Source organism: Microcebus murinus, chromosome 12 (genome assembly GCF_040939455.1).
Source record: "Microcebus murinus isolate Inina chromosome 12, M.murinus_Inina_mat1.0, whole genome shotgun sequence".
Lineage (NCBI taxonomy): Eukaryota > Metazoa > Chordata > Mammalia > Primates > Cheirogaleidae > Microcebus > Microcebus murinus.
The window spans coordinates 47,826,665-47,841,834 of NC_134115.1; the positions used below are offsets into that span (position 1 = coordinate 47,826,665).

At 43.5% G+C, this 15,170-nt stretch overlaps 1 protein-coding gene across 1 annotated transcript; it reads right to left on the reverse strand.

Moving 5' to 3' along the window:
• Positions 1–4,605: 4,605 nt before the first annotated feature.
• On the reverse strand, positions 4,606–12,095 carry LOC105874194 (cyclin-dependent kinase inhibitor 2A). Its single transcript, XM_012769783.3, has 3 exons — positions 11,900–12,095; positions 8,298–8,592; positions 4,606–4,830 (listed from the first exon to the last, which is right to left on the reverse strand). Exons 1-3 carry the CDS (start codon positions 12,023–12,025, stop codon positions 4,805–4,807), a joined length of 447 nt encoding a protein of 148 aa, XP_012625237.2. The 5' UTR covers positions 12,026–12,095; the 3' UTR covers positions 4,606–4,804.
• Between the last annotated feature and the right edge of the window lie 3,075 nt (positions 12,096–15,170).

Consider the following 15,170-nt stretch of genomic DNA (forward strand, 5'->3'; position numbering starts at 1 on the left):
TTTTTAACCCTTGAAAGCCGGCCAGAGTTTCTCACCAGTGTCCTGTGTCCGGTGTCCGAGGGCGACTGAGACCTCCTCCGCCAGCACTTCTGCGACCCGGGCCTAGTCCCGGTGTGGCCCTTACAGGCCCCTCCCGCAGCCGCCGGGCCCAGCGCGCGTGTGCTCCGCGTGCCCGGGAGCGCAGGCCTGCAGGCGCCGCCACACGCCAGTCTCCAAAAAGGGGCCCCCGAGAAAAGCTCTGCCTGACCCCGCGGCCCAGTGGACCTAAAGTAGGCGCCTGTGCGCTCCCCGAGGTGCCCACACCGCGGCGGAGCCTGCTGGCAACGGGGAAAGAAAACCTGGGAAGCCTCTATCTCTCAAGCAGAAGTCCTGTGGGGGTGGCGTGGGGGTTGGGAGAGGGGTTGAGCATAGGAGAGTGTCCTCCTACAGTTGCGGGTGGGGGTGAGGTGGAGAAAAATTTGGAGGGAGATGGCTGAGGGCTAGAGCTAGAGAGGTTCATAGAAATGGTGGGGGACAGACAGAAAGTGAGAAGGCCAGGCACGGGAAATGAAGAAGGAACTTGGCACGACAGAAGCATTTGGCCATTCTGCTCTAAAACGAAACAAACTTAACAAAAAACAGGTAATGTCAGAGAAAGTGGCAGAGTAGGTAGCTCCAAGGGCCCTCCCCTTCACAGGAACATGGAAGAATAAGTAAAAACCGCCAGAACTGGCTTTGTGGGAACTCTGAAAAACAGTCAAAAGTTTACAGCAACCAAGCAAGCGCTGAGTCAAAAAAAAATGACTTTAATATAAATTGTTGGGGGGGGGAGGAGGAAGATGACTTCAATGCAGCATAATGAGGATATCACTAGCCATCTTACAGAAATAAAAAGGATTATAAAATAATACAATGAACAATTACAATCCAAAAAATTAGATAACTTAGATGAGATGGACATATTTCTAGAAACACAAAAAACTATAAAAACTGACAAGGAAAAATGGAAAATCTTAACAGACTTGTAACAAAGAAATTGAATCAGTAGTCAAAAACCTCCCCAAGGAAAATCCCAGGACCACTAGTGAATTATATCAAATGCTTAAAGAACAATTAATACCACCACTTCTCAAACTCCTCCAAAAAATAGAAAAGTAGGGGATACTTCCTAACCCATTTTGTGAGGCCAGCATTACCTTGATAACAAAATCAAAGACTTTACAAGAAAAAGAAACTACAGATCAATATTCCTCATAAATATAGTTACAAAAGTCCTCAACAAAATACTAGCAACCCAAATCCAGCAGCATATGAAAAGTATTACACACCATGTCTAAGTGAGATTTATCTCAGGAATACAAGCAGTTCAACAGAGGAAAATCAATCAGTGTAATAATACACCATATTAATAGAATGAAGAAGAAACATATGATCCTCTTAATTGATGCAGAAAAGAAATTTGACAAAATCTGGCACTCTTTCACTATAAAAACATTCAAGAAAATGTAAGTAGAAGGAACTTCCTCAGCCTAATTAAGGGGATTAAAAATTACAGCCAACATTATGCTCAATGGTGAAAGACTGAAAGATTTCCCTTAGGATCAGGAATAGGGCAAGGATGCCTGCGTTTGCTGCTTCTATTCAAAATTGTACAAGCAACATTGTACTGGAAGTTCTAGCGAGAGCAATTAGGCAAGAGAAAACAAATAAGACACATCCAAGCAGGAAAATAAAAAGTAATACTATTCCTCCTCACAGATGACATGATCTTATACATAGAAAATCCTAAAGAATACATAACACACACACACACACAGAGGCTACAAAAAAACAGCAACTTCATTTCAGAATAGAAGATCAACACATAAAAATCAGTTGTATTTCTATACACTTGCAATGAACAATCCAAAAAGAATATTACAAAAACAATTTCATTTACAATAGCATCAAAGAGAATATATTACTGGGAGTAAATTTAATGAATTAGGTGTAATATTTGTACACTGAAAACTATAAAGCATTCCTAGAATTAGAGAAGACGTAAGTGAATGGGAAGACAACCTATGCTCATAGATTGAAAGACTTAATAATGTTAAGATGGTAATAGTGTCCAAAGTTATATACATTTCAATATAATCCTTATCAAAATCCCAATGGACTTAAAAAAATAGACTGTAAAAGCTGATCCTAAAATTTATATGGAGTTGCAAGAGAGTCCAAATACAATCTTGAAACAGATCAAAACAATCTTGAAAAAAAAAGTTGAGGACTCATACTTCTCAATTTCAAAACATAGTACAAAGATAGAGTAATGAAAACAGTGTGAAACTGACATAGGATAGACATATTTCCCGATGGAATAGAATTGAGAGTCCAGAAATAAGTTAATACATCTATCGTCAATTGATTTTTGACAAGGGTCTCAAGACCATTCAATTAGCAAAGAATACTCTCTTTAACAAATAGTGCTTCAACAACTATCCATATGCAAAAGAATGAAGTTACACATCACTCTTTTATACCATATTCACAAAATATCTCAAAATAGACCGGTGATTTAAGTGCAAGAGCTAAAAGTGTAAAAGTCATAGAAGAAAACAGAGGTGAAAATTATTATGGCATTGGATTTGGCAATGGATTCTTAGATGAAAGAAAAACTAGATAAATTGGACTTTAAAATCTTTTGTGCATCAAAAAACACTATCAAGGTGAAAAGACAACACACAGAATGAGAAAAAATATTTTGTAAATCATATAGCTAATAAGGGCCTAGCATCCAGAGTATACAAATAACTCCTACAACTTAACAAAAGGAAAAAAACCTAGTTTTAAACTGGGCAAAGGACTTGAATAGACATTTCTCCTAAAAAGATATACAAATGGCCAGTAGACATGTGAAAAGATACTTAATATCAGTAGAAAGAATTGAATCAAAACCACAGTGAGATACCATTTTATACCCACTAGGATGGCTTTAAACAGCAACAACAAAATAAACATGAGGATGTAGAGGTATTGGAACCTTTGTACATTGCTCTTGGGAATGTTCAATGGTGTGGCTGCTGTGGAAAATAGTTTGGTAGTTCCTCAAAAAGTTAAACATAGAATTATAATATTTCATAACCCAACAATTCTACTCATAACTCTACATAAAAAATTAAAAACAGATAATTAAAAACAGGTATTCAAAGAAATATTTGCCCATCAATGTTCATAACAGCACTATTCACAGTAGCCAAAGGTGTAAACAATTCAATGTTCATCACCAAATGAATAACTGGTAGTATATTCATACAATGGAATATGATTCAGCAGTAAAAAGGGATGAAGTATTAATATATGCTACAACACAGAATAAGCCAGACATAAAAGGTCCTATATTGTATGATTCCATTTATAAGAAATATCCAGAATAAATAGAACCATAGAGACAAAAGGGGATTTGTAGCTGCCAGGGGGTAGGGGCAAGTAGGATATGATAGGTATGCTTAATGGGGCTTCCTTTGGAGTTGAAAATATTTTGGACTAGTTAAGAGCTATGGTCGAGCAACATTGTGAGTGTACTTACTAAATGCCACTGCATTGTACATTTAAAAATTGGTAATTTTATGTTATGTGGATTGTATCTCCATAAAAAATAAATAATAAAGGCATGATGTTCCAGCCTATGATGAAGCATCTCCCCACCCCAGCTGAAGTTTCAGCCACAGTCCCTGCAGTGATCCTATTCTGGCAGAGAAGCACAATTACCTTTGGTTTGGGCGGTGGTCAGTGGCAATCTCACAACCCTCTGGAGCCCTCAGCCTGGGTGTCCCAGAGTGCAGAGGGGAAGATGGGGAGCCAGCCTATGCAAGGCCCGCAGCAGGCTGCAGAGCCAAACCCCGAGGCCGTGGGCCATGTTTGGCTTGTTTCTGCCATCTACCAGCTGTAGCACCATTGGCAAAATGCCCCCAAACTCTCCCAGTTAGAGACCTGAGCCAGGTAATAAAGATATGGCAGGTTTGTGAGAGAGGCCTTCAATCTGAGGTCTCCCTGGAGTTTTTATTCATCGTTTTAACCACATTTCATCAATTTTAGGACCTGGCTTTTGATATTTTATCATCTCTGAGATCGGGAGGTATTTTACAATCCCAATGGTGTGTCACTCCAACTGTGGTATTTTTCTAAGAGATACATGAAACCACGGTGAGTCTTGGAAACAATGTCGTCTTCCAGTTAATGAAATTGGTGTTAAATACATGTTTTGTGTGATCATTAGTTGATATCCTCTCTCCGGTTACCACACACACACACACACACACACACACACACACACACACACACACACACACACACTATACCCCTAGCACAGTGCCATAATGGGTGCTCAAAAAATGTTGACTGAATAAATGTGAGAATGAGTGAAAACTTTTGCATTCCAGCCTTGGCTCTGCCATTTGCCAGCAGCTTGACTCCAGGAAAGCCAAGTAACTCCTCTGAGCTTTCCCAGTTCACAAAATGGCTGTAATAAGGCCAACAGCTCCAGGCGCGGGAGGCTCCCAAGAGGAAGTGTCCACATACATGTGTGCTTAGGCTGCGAGCACTCACTCCCCAAAACTTCAACCCAAAGAAAAGGTAGAAACAATGTTTTGGTTTTTTTTTTCATCTTTTATAACAATGTACAAATGGGGATTTAGGGGAGGGGGAATGCTGATCAATCTAAAAAAGCAGTTCAAATTTTCTAAAAAACAATTTCTACTTTGTAATGTAAGTTGCAACTAAGAAGGCAGGGAAGGATCAGGTGGGAGCAGTTCTTTGAGGTGGAAGAGTCACCATCTTCACGGTCTCAAAGATTCTTTAGGTCGGGCCTGTCTGCAGAGAGCAGAAAGAAAATGGACATTAGAAATCAGAAACCAAAGATTTATGGCCCATCCCACCTTCCTGCTTTGCGGTTCCCGCTGCGTATTCAAGCACTTATGGATAACATGCTTGCAATGGCTTCGCCCGCCTACGTACACCTCTCAATATCCACCAACACTCGCTATAGAGTCTGTTCGTCGGCTCCAGAACCTGCCAACCGCCACCGCATTCCCCAGCCTGGCTGATCCAGCAGCGCGTCGGCGGCCTACCCGGCTGCTCCCAGCCCACGCCGGCGAGCGCAGGGAGCGCGCGACCGCGCTACCCGTGGCGTTGCAAGAGGAAAACAAGTATTACGTAACGAATGCCAGTGCTTCTCTGACACAATGCAGGTTCGAGGGCATGAAGATATGTCCTCGCCCTTCCCGTGTCCCCAGGCACTTCTTGCACCTGGTGCACAGTGAGCCAGAGAGTTCCCGGTAAACAAAGGGCGTGTCAGGCTTTGGCGCGTCTCCACCTTGTGGGAAAATTTGTTTCCAGTCCCATCGCCTCCCTCCCAACGCCTCCTCCTCCTCCTCCAAACCCGCTAATGGCTTCCTATCATTTCTAGAACAAAATGGATGCTCCTTTCTTAGACCTATAAGACTCCTAAGTGATCTGGCTTTTGCTCTTTTCCTTTTTTTTTTTTTTTGAGACAGAGTCTCACTCTGTTGCCTGGGGTAGAGTGCCGTGGGGTCAGCCTACTTCACAGCAACCTCAAACTCCTGGGCTCAGACGATCCTCCTGCCTCAGCCTCCCGAGTAGCTGGGACTACGGGCATGCGCCACCATGCCCGGCTAATTTTTTTCTATATATTTTTAGTTGGCCAATTAATTTCTTTCTATTTTTAGTAGAGACGGGGTCTCACTCTTGCTCAGGCTGCTTTCGAACTCCTGACCTGGAGCAATTCCCCCGCCTCGGCCTCCTAGAGTGCTAGGATTACAGGCGTGAGCCACCGCGCCCCAGCCCTGCTCTCCTCCTTAATCTCGTGGCATGCAGGCTCCTGCTCGCGGTTTGGTCCTCCCAACCTTGCGCGTTCATTCCTGACTCAGTCTTTACACTTGAGTCTTCCTCTCCTAGCTTTCTTCTCTTCAGTCAGGTTCTTTGACCACTCTTTAGCCTCTCCTCCTATTGACACTTCACTCTTACCCATCGCATTGCTTTTACAAACTCATTCTCTGCAAATACATTGTTAATCTTGCTCAATGCATTTCCTAGGATGTAAACTCTATGACGGCAGGATCCTGTTTTGTCTCATCTTTGTGTTCTCAGCACCTAAAACGGACTGATCACTGTAATCGCATCTTGAAGAGTTAATTTTGCTTGGAGAGGAGGTGTTGGGGGAAAGGAGGAAAGAAGGAGGGAAGGAAAGAAGGAAGGAAGGAAGGAAGGAAGGAAGGAAGGAAGGAAGGAAGGAAGGAAGGAAGGAAGGAAGGAAGGAAGGAAGGAAGGAAGGAAGGAAGGAAGACGGACGTGTGTGCTTGGGTTAAACATCTTCAGTTTGGTTTTAAGGGTCGCTCATTTTACTCATTTGCCAGTGACCGACTTCAACCGTTTACTCCCTCTTCTACCTTAGCGCCTTCAGTTTCTTGTTCCGCTCCGCAACAGCGCTGTGACTGGCCTCTCATCCTAATTGGAGGAGGACGGAGGGTGGGCCGACTAAAGGAGTTCTTCGCGCCTCTCACTTTGAAGGTGCCAGGGGCTTTGCGGAGTTTCACGGCACCTCCCGACAGAGGGCCTAGAGGTAGACTCCACACCCTGTCCTCTTTGGCTCCCCTAAGGCCCAGGGACCCCAATGCCCCAGTTCTGAGCCAAAATAGAATAGATTTCAGTATCCTCAAAGTCATATTTTACCTTAAATATTCGTGTTAATTTTATGTATTGCTTCGTATAGCTATTTTGTTAAAACAAACGTTCCCTATCCAGAAAAATCATCAGAGTAAAGTTGGCACTTAAGACAGACAGACGTGGGAGTAGGGGAAAAGAACGGCTGGACGTGGTGGCTCACGCCTGAAATCTCAGCACTTTGGGAGGCTGAGGCAGGAGGATTGCTTGAGCTCAGGAATTCATGACCAGCCTGAGCAACACACCGTGTTTCCCTGAAAATAAGACCTACCCATAAAATAAGCCCTAGCAGGATTTCTAAGCATTTGCGCAATATAAGCCCTACCCCAAACATAAGACCTAGTGATGGGTGTGGCTACGGAAGCATATCTGCACAACCCATGCATTTTGTGGCCAAGAGGCAAAGAAGACGAGCAGCCCTTCTCATCTGCCCCATCCTGACAGCTACTATCCCAGAGGTGAACGGAAAGGTGTGGGCAGCCCCACCAACAAGGTCGGCTCCCCCTGTCAGGTCCTGGTCATCCTGGGCATGCTGCAAGCTGAGGCTTTGAGGGGGAAATAACACATCCCCTGAAAATAAGCCCTAGGTTGTCTTCTTGAGGAAAAATAAATATAAGATCCTGTCTTATTTTTGGGGAAACCCAGTAGGAAGACTCCATCTCTACAAAAAATAGAAAAAATAGCCGTCTGTGATGGCCTGCTCCTATAGCCCCAGCTACTCTGGGACGCTGGGGAGGGAGGATCTCTAGAGCCCAGGAATTTGGTGACAGTGGGCTATGATGGTGCCAAGGCACCCCTGCACTCTAACCTGGGCAACAGAGCAAGACTCTGTCCAAAAAAAAAAAAAAAAAAAATTGGCTTTGAGGTGTTTGAAGGGAAATGTTGGGAGGATCACGGTTCCATATTCCTTGTTCAGCGATCGCTTGCAGAAACGGAAAGTTATGGAAAGTTTAAATGAAGAAGAGGTAGAGGAGAGAGTCTCTGTTTCCCTTAGAGTGCTGCAAATTAAGGTGTGCAAACTGTGAGGACTGGCGAGGTCTCTATCCAGATGCTCTCAGAAGCTCTGGAAGACTCCACCACATAGAGCGGAGGATCACATTAGTAGGGTTGTGCAGAACAGCAGAGAATGACAGATCTCTGGATGATGCGACTGCACAACTGTGTTTGGAAGTCGCGGGGTTGGTCCAGCCACCTATGTATGCGAATGGGGAAACTGGGACTGACGAGTGGATGTGGCTGGCCAGCTAGTTTGGAGGAAGAAGGGGCATTAGACCTCTATCTAGCCTCTCGAGTCTTCAATACCCCGCAGTCTACGCCCAGAGCTGCGGGGAGGATGGGTGTTTGGGTTGTTGTGGGTTGGGTAGGCCTTATAGGATGAGCTTTCACGTGTGCAAGTCCATTTCTGGCTCCTTTCCATCTGTAGCCCTGGCTAGGCGGCTCGATCAGGAGACTCCGGCTGTCCCGCAGGTTGGCAAGTGAGCTGAAGCAGACCTGAGACCCAGCTCTCCCGACTCAACTTTTTTTTTTATTTCTGGAAAAGAAGTGGCCTGAGCTTCTGACGCTCTCAAGGTTCAAATTCTTAGATCGTCAGTCCTCACCTGGGGGGCCTTCCGCAGCTTGGTTGCCGCCTTCTGTGTCCCCCAGGGCCGCGCGCAGGTACCGTGCGACGTCGCGGTGGCCTCGCTCCTCAGCCAGGTCCACGGGCAGGCGGCCCCAGGCGTCGCGCACATCCAGCCGCGCTCCGGCCCGGTGCAGCGCCACCAGCGTGTCCAGGAAGCCCTCGCGGGCGGCGTCGTGCACAGGTCGGGTGAGGGTGGCGGGGTCCGCGCAATTGGGCTCCGCGCCGTGGAGCAGCAGCAGCTGGGCCACACGGGCGTTGCCCATCATCATGACCTGCGGGCGAAGGCACAGTGGTCAGGGCGAGGGTGCTGGCAGAACTGTTTGCCAGAAATCTTATCTCTGAAGTTGCCCCACCCCAAGCAGATGCCTGTGCAAGCCACAGGTGTCTAATTACCCTTCATTTGTTTCCAGTTACCAACTCCCTCCTTATCCATCCCATTTTCCAGTACACATTGAATTCCATCATACAGTCAAACTTTTGCGAAGCTTTAGCCACAGGAGGAACGCTGCCAGAGTCACAGGCAACAGCAAAAATGGGAGCAACAAACTAGCTTGTACTACAGCCTAACTCGCTGTATTTCCTTCCTTATTTTGAGATGAAATTATGTTGGCCTGGAGATTTTGTTCAGTTCACTGCTGTATATCCAAGCCCAGAACATGGTAATTGTTAAAAAGAGAAAAAGAAAACACCCTCACTATTCAAGCTAATTTACTTATCACTTCAAATATTTGACTTTTTGTCAAATGATTGTGTGACATTTACTGTTAGGGATACTGAAATGTTTAGTACTCAGTTATTAGCTATATTCACCACACTGTGCAATAGATCTTTTAAAAAATTCACTTATTCCTTCTATCTAACTGAGGTGTTGTATCCTTTGATTATTATCTCCCCATTCCCCCGTCCCTTAGCCTCTGGTAACCATCTGGTAACTCTTTGCTTTTATGAATAAAGTTGTTTTAGATCCCACATATGAGAACAGGAAATATTAGTCTTTTTGTGTTTGGTTTATTTCACTTAGCATAATGTTTTCCAATTCAAAAACTTTAATTTCTTTGTGTATAAAATGGGAAGGCATATCTAATTAGCCCTAAAATTCCTTCCTGTGGTAGGTAATGCCCCCTAAAGATGTCAACCTCCTAATCCACAAAAGTTGTGAATATAATGGCAAAAGATACATTACAGGATATGATTAAATTTAAAGTCTGGAGGGAGATTATCCTGGATTTTCAACATTGCCCCAACATAATCAAAATATTCTCATAAAAGGGTCATAGAGAGAAGAATGAAGACTGGAAGCAGAGATCAGACAGAAGATACAGGGGCCATGAGCCAAGGAATTTGATAGTCAGTAGAAGCTGAAAAAGGCAAAGAAATAGCTTCTCCCTTCGAGTTTCCAAAAGGAAAAGAGCCCTGTGGACCCATTTTAGACTTTTGACCTTCAGAACTCTAAAATAATAATTTTGTGTTTGTGTTAGCCATTAAATTTGCAATAATTTTTTACAACAACTATAGGAAACTAAAACACTTCCCAAGCTTATGATTTGAGAGTTCATTAAATGAGAGACGGTCACCTCTTTGGTTCCTAAATTACCTTTGAAACAAAGCCCTTCCCAAAGAGGAATTTTTTAAATGGTGCTTATATTCACAGCAATTTTACAATGTGAGTGCTGCATAGTGAGTGGTGGTGGTAGTTGACAATTCCTTTTAGGATAAGGTTATTTCCTATATTCTTTTAGAATTTGGTTGTATTAGCTCAGGGATATTGACATTATAAAGAGGAATTACTTATTTTTAGTTATATTCTGTATCAAACACAAATTAATTTGTCTAAATCAAGGAACCATAATAAATTATATTATGGTTGAATCCTGCCCTGAGAAAGTGAAACTAACTTAGTTTTCAAAAATACAAGGAGAAAATATAAGAGAACCAAATTATACCTACAAAAAGAAAAAAATTGCAGTGTTCTATTCTGTGTATCTAAGGAAGTCCTTCATCTTGGTCATAAAACTAGTTTTAAATGTTTTTCTTATATACCATGGCATGAAGAAGCTGACAAGTAACCCACATATAAATATTTAAATCATGATAGCAATCCAAAGCAAAAAGAAAATGAATCAATTAAATGAAAATGTTTAGGGTGCTTAAAACCATTTGATAAGAAATTACTTTGAATTTAGTACTTTAACTTTTTTCTTTTCTATAAACTAAAGTTTTTACATTTAACACCAATTTGGTTAGGGTTCTAAACCAAAAGCATACTCCCTTTAATTCATATTCTTCTCCCCTCATTAAAAAAATTATCAAAACTAATTATCCACTTTTTCCTTTTTGCACTTAAACAAATGAGTCTCTTCTAACATATTTTAGGACTCCTGGTCTCCAAGCTGCTGACAAAACTTTAGAAATGCCAAAGTATGAATCAGGAATGCATTACTTTTAAAGGACCCACAGTTATCTTGTGTAACCACCCAACCTCTCCAGTCTCAAAATTTCTTCACACTTCAGATCTCAAATAATCTCAAACTTTAAGCATTTTGACCTTTTAATATATGTATTTTAAAGTTTAAAAATTAAACTTGTGTAATATAGTTTCAGGAAGAAAGTCATTCTGAAGTTTGTGAAGTTTCAAGTAACTTTCCTTTGTCTTTTTATGCAATATGTATTTTGTTTTACATAAATTTTCTTTTTCAAAATTAGAATCACTGTCGCCACTGAGAATAAAACCAGGATGGTGACTGCCAGGAAAAATTGTTTTTTAGTCTAAAATTTAGGAAGTTAGCGAAGACAAACAAGTAAAAAATCCACCGACACTCCTTTCCCCGCCCCTCACAAAACCGAAGTCCGAAGGAGAAATACACTTGCCAGCAATGAGGAATTGAAAACTCTATCCTAAGTAAGTTAAACTGTATCAAGTAAGTTAACAACACCAAAAATAATATTAGGTGTGCCCCAAATAGTAACTAAATTCACAACTTTATCTCAGGAGAGATCACACTAATGGTTTTCTTCATAAATGTTCATCTTTATTTCCTCAGTTCTTATAATAAGCATATATTTCCCCTACTCAGTTAAAATAAAAATAAACACAGTACGTAGTTGCTTCTGAATAATTTCCATTGATATTTATTCCAGCGTATCAGGCAGTAGATTTCCACTGAAATCCCTCCTACCAGGGAAGATGATAAGCTCCATTCGGGGGTCTGTGAGTTAGGGGCTAAGTAATCCCAACCAATCCTACATTTCTTTAAAACTCGCCTTTTATCCCGAACGTTCGTAAGTTTTATATCTGACAAAGAGCATACCTCGAGCTAATGCAAACATGCTCCCCCCTCCGGATCTCCAAAGCATTCTGGAGATCTGCAGCAGCGCGTGTCCTCACTTCTGTGGCTCCTCGAGCCCCCGGGGCGTCGCCGGGAGGAGGTCTCCAATCACAAACCCCTTCTGAGAACTCCCCGGGAAGGCAGTCTCCCCCTTTCCCAGAATCGAAGCGGGACCTGGTTCCGACGCAGCTGCAGACTTTGTGCTCTAGAGTTGCCCGCCCGCCCCTGCTCGCGCGGCCGACCCTCTGTCTACCTGAATCGGGGTCCGGCCGTAACGGTTCGGCGCGTTGGGAGGCGCCCCCGCCTCCAGCAGCGCCCGCACCTCCTCGCACCGACCCCGGGCGGCGGCCGCGGCCAGCCAGTCTGCGGTGGGCTCCATGCCGCGCCCCGCCGCCCGCCGCGCGCGCTCCCTCGCCGGCCGCGGCCGAGCGCCTGCAGCCCGCCCCGCGCTCCCGTGACCAGCCCGCCCCTCCTCGGTCTTCCTCCCGGGCTGGCGGAAGAGGCCCCCAGACTCTGCCCCTCGACTCCTCCCAAGGGATCCAGGCGTCTTTCTGTGCGTGGCAGGAGGCGCTGTTCACGTGTTCTCCGAGAAAGTGCCCGTTCTCTCCGAACACGCGGCGACTGTGACCCTGAAGTCGGCCCACTCGGGGCTCTCCTGGGGGCGCCGGCCGGAAGCGGTCCTCGCCCAGAGCCGACCCGGCGGTGGGAGGAGGGCGCCCCGGGCTCCTCCCCACCTGCCCCCAACTCTGCGCCCTGGCTGCCCTCCTCACTGCTGCGCGCCCCCCCCAACACCCCGTCCCCCGACCCCCGCAAAGGCGCACGTGAGTCTCCGAGAGCTTTCATTGTGTTAAAATGAAATCTCCCCTGACGTTTCCTTCCTCCCTGGTACAACCTCCTGGCGTGACAAAGCTGCGCAAGGTTCCTAACTGCCAAATTTGAACCAGGGTGTTCGATGTCATAGGCAAAATATTGCTTCCTTTTAATCTTAAGTAATTTCAAAGCTGTTCTCTCCTGGCGGTAAGAGCCACACCGAGGATCTTTATCGCCCGTATGGGTAGGAAGCGTTCCTTCTTTCCGATGACACACTCTCACCCTCCCCCGCTCAACCCTGGCTTTCCCGCGCGATTTACCAGGCCAGAATCCTAGCTCAAAGGATTCATTTTGCAGAGTTAGTATGCGCGCCAGTCTGTTCCTCCCTAGCCTCTGCTCCTCACTACCCTCCCACGTTTAAAACGGATGTCTGGACCGAGGGTGTCTCGGGCATGTGCACTACCTGGTATAAGGGCTGGCTAGGAAAAGATGAAGTCTATTTAATATGCATGGGGAAGAATTCTGCCTGTAAGCAGCCAAGAAAGTGGGGAGGAAATCATTGGAAGAACAGACTCTGTTCTTAACGAGTCATTATTCTTAGACCAGAAGAAGTGCTCAGTATTCTAGAGGCAGAGTTGTACAGTGATTTAGAGACCAGGCTCACACACTGTCTGGGTCTCTTTGCAACCCCCCAAACTTCTCCTTCCTAGTGAAAATATCTTGCGTTTTTCTTAGTTACAAAGGCCGGCGGTGGGTAAGGGTGGTCCCTGCCTTACAGGATGGTTGTGAATTTAAATGAATTGATGTATATATAAGCATTAAGAACAGTGCCATACACCCTAAACTGATACCTGTTAGCTATTAAATTATCCATTTTGAGAATTCTCTTGTAGTCTTTTTGTGAGGCACAGAAAGAAAATCCTTTGGATAGCATTATCACTATTACATAAAAAGAAAGACCAAGAAGGCCTTAACCACAGAAGGGATGATGGGCACCCTCTACCACCCTTACATATAATGAAACATTAAACAAAACTAAAGGGTATATAACAAGAAAGGAAATGCAACATAGTTATACTATTTCCTGTGGCTATTACTTTTTATGCTTTTAAATACACACACACACACACACACACATATATATATATATTACATTTTTAAATATTGGGTCGCTCAGACTTTGCTGATGCCTTAGGTGCATGTTTAATCTGCCTACTGGATAATCCAGCACTGTTTAGAAGTTATGTTTCAATCTCTGGTTGACTTATGTTGCGGACCCAGAATACCTTATTGTACTTTCAGTTGCAGTTCCATCATCAAAACATGCAATTTTAAAGTGATGCCAATGAAAACACCTTGGGGATGTTACATCTATTATATAAATCCACAAGACATCACTGTGCTATCTGTATTTTCCTTCAGGCACCTCTCAATTATCTGGGTAGCAATGGTGTGGAAATTTCAAACTGTGGATGAAGAACATAAAATTCTTTTAATTTAGCTTAAGGTATTTTATGATGGGAAAGGAGGAAATAGTGGTTGTGATGATGAGAGGGAGGGCACAGACTTCTTTTGTAACATGTCTGGCTTTTAGACCAATATCAATGTTAGTTTCCATTACTAAAATAATGATTTTTAATCTTGGGGATGGGGGTGGGGAGGTGGGAAGAGTAGGCTCATTCAGGAATCTGTTGAAAGCTATAGACCCTCTCCTCAAGAAAAAAAATATGTAATGATTTTTTTATAAAAGGTGTGTTCACCATGCACACACATTTCTGAATAAAACTTTCAGGGAATTCAAGGATTGCTTTGAAATTCAATTATGGATTCCTATATCAAGAACTGTAGCTCACACTTGTAGTCCTAGCACTTTGGGAGGCCAAGACAGGAGTGAACGCTTGAACCCAGGAGTTTGAAATTTGAGGTTGCTATGAGCTACGATCACTGCACCCTAGCTGGGGTGATAAAGTGAGACCCTGTCTCAAGAAAAATCAGTCAATCAATCAATAAAGCAAAACCAAAAACTCTGTGCTTTTCTGCAATATTTTGGGCTATTGGGAGTTAGAACTCTACAAAAACAATCTTTGGATGCATTATATATGGACATGGAAGTTGACTGCTTTGTAAATATCAAGAACAGAGAACAGGTTTTAGACATGCATATACTAGCTCAAGCATTTACAGTAGAGTTCCAGAAGGATTATGGCATCCTTGGGTGGGGTTCCTTTGTGCTAGGAATTGGCTCCATTATCAATTATAAATCTTGTGTAAATAAATAGTTGATAATAGTGTGAAAATATTCTCAATTCTTCTTTTAAATAACCTACCACACTTCCACTTTACTTACTCATATCAGCTCAGATCTGAGGGGCAAAACCCCAGAAGAATTAAAATATAAAGCCCAGGATCCTGGGGCTCATTATGCCAACCTCAGATTTCCCATGTGTAAAATGGGATCATAATATATTTCATGGGTTTATAAAAATAAGATAATGTATGTCAAAAAGTATTTTAAATTCTAAAGTTTGTTGGTTGCTGTTATTACCACCCCCATACTTACTTTTCCTCTTCCCTGAGAATGCCATGATCTTTCTTAGGTCTGTGCTGTCTTGGCAGTTTTGAAAATCTATACAATTAAATTTAAATGTCTCAATTCTGATCAGTCTTTTAAAAAATATGGTGCCACTTATTCATTCATTCAACAAGCTCAGAGG